Source organism: Rutidosis leptorrhynchoides, chromosome 6, assembly GCF_046630445.1.
Source record: "Rutidosis leptorrhynchoides isolate AG116_Rl617_1_P2 chromosome 6, CSIRO_AGI_Rlap_v1, whole genome shotgun sequence".
Lineage (NCBI taxonomy): Eukaryota > Viridiplantae > Streptophyta > Magnoliopsida > Asterales > Asteraceae > Rutidosis > Rutidosis leptorrhynchoides.
This window is the reverse complement of record NC_092338.1, coordinates 403282727-403295266: the sequence shown is the minus strand read 5'-3', so window position 1 is coordinate 403295266 and position 12540 is coordinate 403282727. Positions and strand designations below refer to the sequence as shown.

The following is a 12540-nucleotide window of genomic DNA, read 5'->3' as shown; positions in this document are numbered from 1 at the left end:
AATGTTATGATGTAAACCTATTGATACACCTCTTGAGGCCAATTCAGTGTTATGTTCTGATGCTTCTGATAATGATAGTTTTATTACTAACATATCTGAATATCAAAAATTAATTGGCAAACTTATATACCTTACCCATACTAGACCTGACATATCATATTCTGTACAAACATTGAGTCAATTCATGCATGCTCCTTTACATTCACATGTAAAGACTGCTTTAAGAGTCTTGAGATATTTGAAGGGTTCTCCAGGAAAAGGAATTCTTATTAAAAAGTCTGATGAATCTTGTTTTAGTTTGAAAGCATATTCAGATGCTGATTGCGGAAAATGTTTGGTTTCAAGAAGGCCTGTTTCAGGTTTTTGTTTATATTTTTGTGGTTCTCTTGTTTCTTGGAAAAGCAAGAAACAACCAACTGTGTCCAAGTCATCCACAGAATCTGTATATAGATCTCTTGCTGCAACTACTTGTGAAATCAGATGGGTTCTCAAACTGTTAGGGGATTTTGGTGTTAAAAACTTGTTACATGTTCATCTTTATTGTGATAACAAATCAGCTCTTCTTCTTGCTGCTAATCCTGTGTTCCATGAAAGATCAAAACATTTGAGATTGATGTTCACATAGTTAGAGAAAAAAGTTCTTCAGGATTGTTAAAGTTAGAATTTGTTGATTTAGCTGATCAAGTTGCTGATGTGTTTACAAAAGGATTACCAAAGGCTCAACATGTTCTATTGTGCAAGGATCTGGGCTTATATGACTGCTTCCAGAATAAGATTGAGGGGGGATGATAAAATTATATCTTTATTATTCAATCTTAATCTTCATATTTTAGTTATTTATGTTTGTTATTGTGTTGTCAGGTTTAAGGATTGATGATGCAATAAGATCAAAGTTGTAGATAAGGAATTGAAGTGTTAATATTCTGGTAGATAAAGGCTGCAGTTCTAAAAGATAGAGTACAAGGAGCAAAGATGTAATTTATTCAAGTTCAGGGTCTTTTCTGCATTTTATTCCTTATTTATAATCCCCTTACGGTTAGATGTCTGCATCCATTCTTTTCACTTCCATCATTCTGGTTCGTTTATTCTTTACGTTTATTCTCCATCTAGGGTTTTCATTATTGAGTGATATTGTTCAATCTCTTTGAACATATTGTGAGTATTAGTGTGTGTTTAGTTTCTGGAGATTATTAGATTGTACTACGTATTTGTTTTCGTTTATTTGGTTTAGATTCAGATTGATTGTGTTGGAAGTGATTCAGATCTATTGTTTTTCTTGTATTTGTTTGATAATCAATTGATTTAAGGTTTTCTACACTAATCAATATCAATATAATGATAATAAATTTGAGTTTTGTAAAGATAACAAAATAAATATATTATTTATAAACTCAAATAATAAAATATTTACAACATAAGCACTTTAACTATCATCGAAAGAGAGCTCGTCACGTCAGTAAAATGATATCAACATTAACTTCCTTTTATTAGATAGTATAGATGTGAATCAATAATAACAACGATTAGATAAAAAAAAATAAAAAATGATGGAACTTTGTAAGACCAAAGACTCTAGGCTTTGAGTTAAGAACGCTAAAGTGAGACCTCGTAATATCATAGGACAAGTGAGAAAATTTCAAGAATATCGAAAATATCATGAGAAAATTTGAACGGAAAACACTAAGGTGTAACTCTAATAGAACACTGTAATAGAAGTTTGAGAGTAATCAGTTGTCGTGCTTTTGGGTAAAGAAAAAAGGGGCAGCTATAAACTGACTTTACAAAGTCAACTCAATTTGGCGACCACCTATTTTGACTTTTAAACTGGTCTTTCAATAACTGTTCTACAGTTCTACTTTTTCCACCCCAAATTACAGCCCCATTTGTTTGACTTTTTTCATTCTTCCAATTTTGAATTCCCAAAACCCTAATTACCTAAATTTAACTTCACAAACACCAATTTCCATACTCCAATTCTCAGATCTGAACCCTAATATCATATTCTACAGTTCCAGAATTAATGGAAAGTACACTTGTAAACCCTAATTTAGAAGCCAAGGTTCGTTACAGAGGTGTACGACAAAGACCATGGGGAAAATACGCAGCAGAGATCCGAGATCCGAAAGTTGGAGCTAGGGTTTGGTTAGGTACTTTTGATTCTGCAATTGATGCTGCAAAAGCTTATGATAAAGCTGCTTTTGAGATACGTGGTCGTAAAGCTAGTCTTAATTTCCCTCTTGAGATTGGAAATTTAACACATGAATCGAACCTAGGGACTAAATGTGAAAATAGTGGTGGTCTGAAGAGGAAGAGGGATAAGGTGAGTAGTGAAAATGATGTAAATGAAACGACGACGTTGTTGGCGATAGGCGGGCCGAAAATGGATCCGGACGGAAATGTGATGGTGGCCGTAAGTGGTGAAGATAGAAAGAATGATGGAGATGAGCATTTGGATGATGGTTTAGGGTAAGATTTAGGTGTTTGTGTGAAAGTTTACTGAGAGTTTAAACTTACTGTATTTTTTTTTTTATGTAAATTAAAATAAAAAAGTGTTATTTGGATGTAAATTATTTTTATTTTAAGAAATGAGAAATAAGCTACTACTTGAAGAAGCAATTGGCTGTTGGAATTTTGTCCTAAACTATAATAAGACCGTTTCGGGGGTTCATGCGTTTTGAAGAAAAACTTAAGCAATTGTTTTTAATGCATTTCAAATAATGGTCCCTTGGCGATTTTTAATGTAGTTGATGTATTGTTTGCGTCTTGTTGTAGGCAATCGAGGTTGTGCATTCCTTTGGCGCAAGGTTTAGGTGATTCCAACTCCCGGAAATCACGCTCTCCTGTTCATGTGTCACCTATGGTAAGTGAGTTACTAGTCTTTGGATGATTTTGTATGTATTGTGTTACCATTGATATACCTAAATTGTTCAATGTATGTTCTAGAATTACACTTATTAAGTATTAACATGACGACATCAAAACTCTTACGCTTAACTTCATTAAGTCTTGGCTCTATATATTATTACAAGTAGCAGACTTATCAAATATGAAAATTCTATAGAATGTTGTTACTTTCGGATCATACCCATGAGTCCATGATAACAATGAACAAAATGTTATTTTTTTTCTTCTCAAAAACGATTTTTGGTTTTATCTATGAATTACGCCTTCCATCTTGGACATCCATGGTTGTATGAGGCAGGAGACAAAATTCAAAGGTGACCATATTGATATCGATAGAAATTAAAGGATATCTTATTGGAACAGAAATGTATAACTAATCAAAGACCAAATGGAAAAAAGAAAAAAGAAAAAAAAGAAGGAATATATGTAATCCACTTCTCTGCTTTTTTTACATTTCCCACATGCGAGTATCATGATTGTTTATTTCTGATATTAAGTGAATGGTTCTATAATCACTTTGTTACTTCTTAACATGTTATATTCTTTTAGTATACGAGTGATTATGTGAAATAGGATGAGATGATTAACAGCATTACATACCCATTGTTATATGTCACTTGTCTATTTCCCATTTTCATCATAATAAACGAATATAGCTATCTCTATTAATGCTACCCGGAGAGGGCGAGTATTTTTATTCAGGTGTATCTGGCTTAACCGGGCTATGTTATGACCGTTTCTGACCCTTTTTCATCAAGTTCTCATTAATTTATCACCGTGATAATCTTGGGGGTTGGTAAGATGGTTGTTGCTATATCCATTTTATTCACCGTTTTCCTTATGTTATAATGATAATGATTATGATTATGATTATGATTATGATTATGCTTAATGCTTAATTGTTTGTTATATTTTTCATGTTGCTAGCTGGAATCAAATAATGATAATGCCCCTAAAGAGACTTTTAGTTGGACGGATCAGTTAGTATTGGTTTTTTGCGATATTCTAGAAAAATACCATATGATGAATGGCCGAAATACTCCATTTAAATGGACTGATCTTCAGTCAGAGTTTGAAGAAATTGCTCACTGCAAATTAAATAGTGAAAATGCTCTAAAAAACAAGTATGATTCAATGAGAGGAGACTACAACGTTTGGACGTCATTAAAGACTTGGGAACCTGATCTAGGTTTTAATGAGAGTACATGGAAACTTGATTGGTGGGAACAAAAGCTAATGGTAATACTGAATATTTTTATCGGTTTCATATCTATAAAAAGGTTGTATATATATGTTATTAAAATGTAATAACAATTCATTGTTATGTTATATAGGAGAACCCCAAAGTTAAAAGATTTCATAAAAAACAACCTTCTCTGGAACTACAAGAAGCATGGTTTCGTTTATTTGGAAATGTAGCTGCCAATGGGGTAGATTGTGCAGTGGGTCCCATAGATTCGAAGACTTCGATTGAAGTACAACACGTTAATCTTGAGGATAAGGATGTCGGTAATGATGAGGAGAGGAAAAAAGATGTATCAGCAACAGCCCAAAGTGCGGGATTCAAACGATCTCAAAAGATGGTTAAAATGATTACTAACCCTAAACCTGTTAAGATGACGAAAAGTAAAAGGAGAGGATCAACAGAAGGGGTGATATGTAAGGATTTAACGATTCAACAAAATGATAATCAACCGCGTGCGTCAGAGATAATAGAATCGGACACTTCAAGTATTAATCAAGTTGGTAGTTGTAGTATTAAATCAGCTATAAACGAGCTTAACCGTATGGTAGATGAAGGATTAATGACAACGGGTAGTGAATTGTGGTGTTTTGCAGTTAGTTTTTTTGAAGATGCTGTTAGAAGAGAATTGTTTTTGAATTTGCCTGATGATGCAGGTAGACTAGCTTGGCTGCAGTATAAGCAAAATCTTGCTAAATGAACTTATTTTATTTATATATTTATTTAAACAGGTATGCTACCTTGGCTGCATATAAGCAGATTGTTAATTGCATAGAAGGCTGATCAATAGTTGTAACTTATGTATTAAAAAAGTTTGTATATTGTGAAATAACACCTATAATGTGTTCTTAACTTCTTATAGATATCTAGGGGTTATTTGCTATTATGTTGCCTTGCTTAACAGGAGTAATATCTAGGGATTTACTTATTTTATACTTATTTGAATTTGAACTTGGTGCTACATGTATAAATAATACTCGTAGCAGTAATTTATATTTATATTCATATTTATTTAAGATAATAGCAATAGCAATTTGACACCTCTTTTATTAATACGAAGTATATTGTGCAAAGGTGCAAACCAAAGTCAACATCGGTGGCTTATATTGTAGGACATATTGTTGAGCTATACGATACTCTCATATAGTATTATCAATATCAATTTGTCGATTGTATACAGAGATAGTTAACGCAAAAATAACTACGAAATACATATTTACCGTCTGAATTTGTTTTTATATTTTAATTTATTAAAATAGCCGCAAGACCACAAAACGGGGTCTAATAAGCAAAACGAGCGATTGCTATTAAAAACAAAATAAATTATCAATATTATAAATATATATAAGAGTCAAACTTACAAAACTAGAATAACAAAAGTTAAATTATAGCGATGCCACATTGAGAAGTTGGTTTTTGTAGTTTTTGACTTTCGTTATCAACTCGTACAATGGGATTTATGCATAGATATAACCAAATGAATCAACATAAACTTTGAAAAACAATAACTACTACGGAACGTAGTACAACCAAATAGGCAACTGATACGGTCTTCTAGTCTCTTTATTTTGGAGAAAACTGTGGTTTGGTTGCACAAGTCGTTCGTACACAAATCGTCCTTAACAGGACAAAAGAAAGTTAGTACCAGTTTTGATTAGGGCATGACAAATGTGATTTTGTTACCGATATATCGAATATCCATAGATTTAACTAACAAGACTTTTGCAAAAAGATGAGACAATCAAATCTTTAAAGTTACTTTTCACCAAATAGCTCTATGTGACAGACGAAACGAAACTAAACTCATTGTAACAAGAGGTGCAAAATCTTGACACGAACGAAGCTCGACCCCGCACCCATTTGAAAAGAGCTTCCACATAGTGGACCGATATCCGAGGCAACGAGTACCATTCATTCATTCGCGATGAAGCGTTTTGGTAACTAATATTTATAACGCTCTTGTAGTTAAGGGTCGAGATATCTATGGTAAACCAATTAACGTGGCTTGTTAGTTAAGTGTCTAATTTCATAAAAGTTGCACAAATATCTTATATGATAATGATAATTAAAAGACGTATACATTACGTACTTTTTATTAGCCACACCTTTTTGTTTGTTTCGGAGCCGTTTTGGACGGGTTAGAACATAACGTTGACTGCCTAAGTAGACCTACTAACAAGTAAATGGGTGTGGATATGTACCCATCATCATCATCCTTACATAGCAATCAAAAGGATCAGGTAGTTGCGGCTCTACCAGTTGATCAGGTAACCATGTTTAGTAGGTTTGCAAGATGGTCAGGTCAGGTGGGTTGGGAAATGGGTCAATATAGCTCATATTGACAGGTCAATGTTTAAGATGGGCCCAAAAGGGCATGTTCGATTTAGGATGCATTTATTGTGATTAAAGAAGATTAGCATTTTAGGTACTGAATAAAATGATTAGTAGGTTGTATGCATTAATTTAGACCTTTTGGTACCTTATAAGTTATAACGCAGTTTGACCCGTTCGACCCATTTTTCGTTTTTTTAGCTAGAAAACAATGATTAACCCGTTTGAGATAGAACCTAACCTACACAAAAGTTTTAACTCTTCCCAACCCAAATTTTTGTAACCGGTGTCGTTATAGGAACTTACCTTGCTTTGATGATCGTTATATTTCTTTCATTTAGCTAGTCAAACCAGCTTTTTTGCCGTAAAAGCTTTTATTTTGGTCAAATAGTGTTTCGGGTCAATACCCAATCCGTTTTGCATCCTCTTGTATTGAATAAAAGCAGTTTTTTCTTTATTTTGCTAGTATAATATCGGATTACTTCTACTATTTTTTGCATATATTGCTGCTAAAAGTATGTTTTGGTGTAGAATTATGTAACCTTTACGAATTCAAATTCTCCGTTCTGCAAATTGCTTACATCTACGCTAACCTTTTATAAGAAATTTACTCAGTAATGACAGTATGTCATTCATACACAGAACATTGATATTTGATATTTGATACATGATATAGTTATGGTTGCATAGTTAATAAAGTGGTTTAAAACTAACGTAGGGACCAAATCAGAAAGTTGAACTCATAAATGAAGCTAGTTGGAACTAATCATTTAAGAAATGCTTTGCGACCATAAAAATTAATCAACTATATACTTGTATACTTTTGTGTATCGATGTCGGATTTCTGATACTGATGATTAGGGAGCTTAAAAAGTAAAAATATAAAGAATATAAAAGTATTGTCGCATCAAAAAAAAAAAAATACAAAAATTCCGATGCCGGGACATGAACCCGGGTCTCTCTGGTGAGAGCCGAGTATCCTAACCAACTAGACTACAACGGATTATTGGATTATATCATTAGATACTTTATAGATACACTAAACGAGGACCAGGACTATGATCTGATCTATAACCTTTATCAACAAGTGATTTTTATCTGGACTTTTGAAAAATTCCTATTTAGGTTGAAATTGTCCACCAAACAAACTTGAAATGATATGAAAAAACAGCCTATTATGAAAACAAAGTATAAATGGGAATCAGGGTCGTCTTATGAATTTATATGTCCATGTTCGAGGCTTATAAACGGGCTCTTAAAAACGTTAAATGTTTCAATACATATATAAAATATTTGTGTGAAACGGATATATACATATACATATATTACATATATAAGAGACTTTTTTGAAACATATATATATATATATATATATATATATATATATATATATATATATATATATATATATATATATATATATATATATATATATATATATATATATATATATAGTGGTAGGATCAAGAAGGAAGTAACCAATCGGGGGAAGAGGGGGAAGCAAAAACTTTTTTTTTTTTCGTTTTTTGAAAAAACTTTGTTCACGAACATTATAGATGAGATGAAAATATGAACATTTAGTAGAGACACTTTGTGATAAATGTTTTTATTGTGGCGGGAAAACGCCCGACGAAGTAATATATAACAATTATCGTGTTTTTCGAGCCTATGTTGGGGTTTTAGCTATTGGGGTTTAGATATTAGGGTTTATAGGGTTTAGATATTAGAGTTTAGAAAGTTAGGGTTTAGGGTTTAGATTTAGGGTTTAGATTTAGGATTTAGATTGAGTTTTTAACACGAACGGTTTAGAGTTTAGGGTTTAGGGTTTAGGGTTTGGTGTTTTGGGTTTATTCTATAAACCCAAAACACCAAACCCTAAACCCTAAACTCTAAATCTGGCTAAATTTTACTACACAAAACATGAAGAAAAAAAAACGTTCATATTCTTCACGAACAATATTATCTTGAATGTTATTTTTGTCGATCGTTGTCCCGCCTAAATAATAACATTCATCACGAAGTGTCTTTTCTAAATGTTCATATTTTTGTGTGATCTTGATGCCGAAAAAAAAAATTCAAAAAAACAAAGAAAAAAAAAATTTGCTTCCCCCCGCTTGGTTACTTCCCCATTGATCCTGCCCCCTTATATATATATATATATATATATATATATATATATATATATATATATATATATATATATATATATATATATATATATATATATATATATAAAACATATTTTTTATAAAATTTAGGGCCCTCCCAAAATTTCGGGCCATGTTTGACCGCCTATACTCGCACACCTCCTAACTCCTAAGTCCTAAGACGCCTCTGATGGGAATAGTTTTCCTATTTGAGTTCCCTATTTGAGTTAGCCGAGGAGGATAAAGAGCATTTTTTTCTCGCATGACTTTGAGCCCGAGATCTCTTATAGAAAGTCATAATATCAACCATCTCCTTTGACGAGTATTTTTTTTTTATTAACTTTGAGCATGAAATCTCTTGCATAAAATCGTAATATCAACCATTAAAGCATATTGTGTGTTAACAACGAAATATGATAGCTTGAAATGTGCAAGAATTATATGTAGAATTTTTACATCTTCCACGTCTATATGTGTTTGTAGTTTAAGGATAAGAATTGCATTGTTTACAAATGTTTCAAAATCTTTGGACATTTTGAAAATCTTTTCGAATTCTCAAATCCAAAATGCCAACCCTACAAAGATTTCTTCATCCAAAAACTAAGAAATCAAATAACATGAGACCCATTGATTTACTAGTTTTTAACACATCAATATTAAATAAAAACACATTTAAGATTGCAACAAACACAAAACTCTCATCTCCTCTTATAAAATTAGGAGACTTCTAAAAACTTAAAACCAATTAACATTAACATATCTAAAGTACTAAAAGGCCCACCAAATCACATTCCAACCACCGAATCTTAGACAAATTCCTTATATTTTGACACAAAAAAAAAAAATACAATTTAATCATTGTCCATGGTAGGCCCAAGGGTTAAATGGTAATTTTGTATGGGATTTCCAGGTAGATAACGATGATTGTTGAGGTGGGACTGTCACATGGTCACATGAATGGCACATGGTAAGAGTGGTGGGAGGGGTCCTTTGCATATAGAATTGTGGGGAAAGTTTTAATGCCCTCAATTCTTGTAATTCCCTTTGTAACCTTCTGTTTTCTTCTGTCAAATTCTCACAACATCTCTTCATGTATTCACAATCAACTTCTGTTTGTTTTAGCTTTGTCCTAAAAAAACATTTGGAATGATAATAATAATGACTTAGCACTTCTCAAGGTCAATCATTGTGTAAAATGCACATCAAGTAAATATAGTTTAGTTTTTACAGTATAAAAAGTAATCTACATGCTTAAGTAAATTGTATACATCACTTTTGTAGATAGATTCACTAAATTAGTGGAGTACATTAATTATGTGTATAGTTTTTTTTTTAACGACTGGTTAGTTGGTTAAACACACGCACGCGTCGAGGAGAAACCCATGATCGAATCTCACAAGAGGGCTCTGAGATCTATTTCACTCTCAAAGCCATTGGGAAATTAAATCAGGGAAAACTCCCCACAAGGATCGAACCTGCACCATTGCTGGAAACAGGGGAGATTTCATGGGTGGCCACCCAGTAATTATGTGTATAGTAATTCTTAAAAAATATATAGAAGCAAATACAGGAAAACCGTGATTATTTAAAAAAAGTATTGTAAATAAAAAATACATTTGCCGGAAAGAAAAAGTGTTATAAAAACTGAAAGTACCGAAAATAACCCTATGAGGATAAAAAGGTAATTTAATACCTTGCCCTCCTATTTTGAAACCAAACTTCCACCTGACGAGGTCTCAGCCCAAGTTTCTTAGCCAGCGCTTGTTTTTGCTTCTATCAAAACAAACAGAGATTTATTATTACTCCAATTAATATTAATATTAATATTAATTATTAATTTAATCTACTTTTAATTAGGAGTTAATTACATTTCACATTAACGAAATACTTACAGGATTAAGTGTGCTGTGGTCGTTAAAACTCTCTTCTAAAACAGCCGATTGATGTTTCGAAAGCCGAAGCTTCTTACGCGAAATCTCACCATCTTCTTCATCACTAATTCCTCGAGACGAAGCTTTTTCACCGTCAAAATCAAGATCTCTATCGCTCCTTTTGCCACTAATGCTTGATATTGTACTATTTGCTGATGTCACCTCCGCCTCAGTGCCGGCGGTTACCCGAATCCGATTCACATCAATTCCTTTTAAAAATGATTTCTCCCGATCTGAATGCAGTATGTTAATTAGATCCGTTATCTGTAAGAGTTAATCGAACTGAAAAAAATGTACCTGTAGAAATCACATTTGAAGATGAATTGAATGTATCCATCCAATTAACGGATCCCGTAAGTAAATTGATGCGCGCTGATGATGAATTACATAACTGGTTTTCCTGATACTTCTGACCTAGACTTAGTCCCAAATCATCCTTCTCAAACATCATATTTACTTAATAATGTTTATTATTGTTTCAATCCGATTCTAGCTAGGTTTACCGGATGAAGCAATTGAAAGAATCGAGAGGTGTGTTTGGAGGCAAATCGTGATGCATGAAGAGTGAGTTATATACTGATGAATGCATGCAGTGTAAGTTAATTAATTTAATGATGAAATGGTGAATGGTACGTGATAACGTGAAGAGTGGCCAATAATTCCAATCATCATCAGGGTCTTTTGCCCCGGTGTCACTTTCAGTTAAGATTTGTTCTTGGTCAATATCTATATCTATTTGTATTAAATAAATAATTTCCACGTTTACTGTCCTTTTATTTATTTTCTTCATGTTATATCAATGAGAAAATTGGGCGGTTGGTCATGTGGTTTACATAAAATGGGATGTTTGGTCCCTGAACTTTATTTTCGGGGTTGTTGGTCCCTGTGGTTTACAAAACACGTGTACCACCCCGAAAATAAAAGTTCAAAACAGGTGTATTTGGTCCCTGTCAGGGACCAATCACGCGTGTTTTGAAAACCACAGGGACCAACAACTCCGAAAATGAAGTTCAGGGACCAAACACCTCATTTCATGTAAATCACATGGACCAACCGCACAATTTTCTCTATATCAATCAAAAAACATCCACTCCGTATTTCCTTCTATCAATAACAAAATTTACCTATTCCAACGGGTAAATAATGGGGATAATAAAATGTAAACAGTAGTATATTTTTAATTAGACTGCTTTAGACCACTCCCTATGGTTCCATTATCCGTCATTACCCGCTCATTACCCGTAGTTACCCGTAATGAACCATAGGCACGGTTTAGTTACCCGCGTTAGTTACCCGCGTTAGTTACCCGCACTCACCATGGATTTAATGGAAGTATTTAGGTTAGTTATAGGAATTGTGGGTCCCGGTGATTTTTTTATTGTTGAACTTGATGCTTTATTACGTGTACGTTGTATATTAAGAGGGATATTGTTTTAGCCATTATAGAGAGTGTTTAGTTATGAGTTAATTATAGGATATTGGTATTGATGTGGCGCTGATGTGGAAGGTTAAGAGGATGAATAGTTTAGTTATGATAGGGAGTGGCCTTACTGCTTCTAAAATGGACCTCTAAGACCACATATAGGGGTGATGTGATGTGGAGTGTGTAAAGTGTACTTTTGGGGTAAAGCACCGACTAAACCATGGCATGGAAAGGGGGAAGTTGTTATAGGGGGCTTTTGTCAAAACATGACAATGACGTGCTATTTTATTTTTGATTTTTTGTTTGGTTTTTTTTATTATTTTTTATTTAGGTAAAATAATAAAATACAAAAAATAAAAAAGACTTAATATATATATATATATATATATATATATATATATATATATATATATATATATATATATATATATATATATATATATTTGTTAAATTTAAAATTGCATTAAAAATATATATATACTATAAACAAAGTAAAAAAAGAAAAAATATATATATATAATATACTTTAATAAATAAATTCATAAAAAAAAAAAAAAACTT

The 12540-nt window shown here is 32.6% G+C and overlaps 2 protein-coding genes and 1 non-coding gene across 3 annotated transcripts; 1 reads left to right on the top strand and 2 right to left on the bottom strand.

Moving 5' to 3' along the window:
- Positions 1-1875: 1875 nt before the first annotated feature.
- LOC139852844 (uncharacterized) lies at positions 1876-5033 on the top strand. Its single transcript, XM_071842179.1, has 4 exons — positions 1876-2466; positions 2773-2860; positions 3832-4143; positions 4239-5033. Exons 1-4 carry the CDS (start codon positions 2021-2023, stop codon positions 4845-4847), a joined length of 1455 nt encoding a protein of 484 aa, XP_071698280.1. The 5' UTR covers positions 1876-2020; the 3' UTR covers positions 4848-5033.
- A 2375-nt stretch (positions 5034-7408) lies between these two features.
- TRNAE-CUC (transfer RNA glutamic acid (anticodon CUC)) lies at positions 7409-7481 on the bottom strand. The gene has a single exon. It is a non-coding gene; the product is annotated as a tRNA-Glu (tRNA).
- A 1820-nt stretch (positions 7482-9301) lies between these two features.
- LOC139853106 (homeobox-leucine zipper protein HAT4-like) lies at positions 9302-11079 on the bottom strand. The gene is made up of 4 exons (XM_071842478.1): positions 10854-11079; positions 10518-10789; positions 10319-10398; positions 9302-9754 (listed from the first exon to the last, which is right to left on the bottom strand). Exons 1-4 carry the CDS (start codon positions 11005-11007, stop codon positions 9481-9483), a joined length of 780 nt encoding a protein of 259 aa, XP_071698579.1. The 5' UTR covers positions 11008-11079; the 3' UTR covers positions 9302-9480.
- Positions 11080-12540: the final 1461 nt, after the last annotated feature.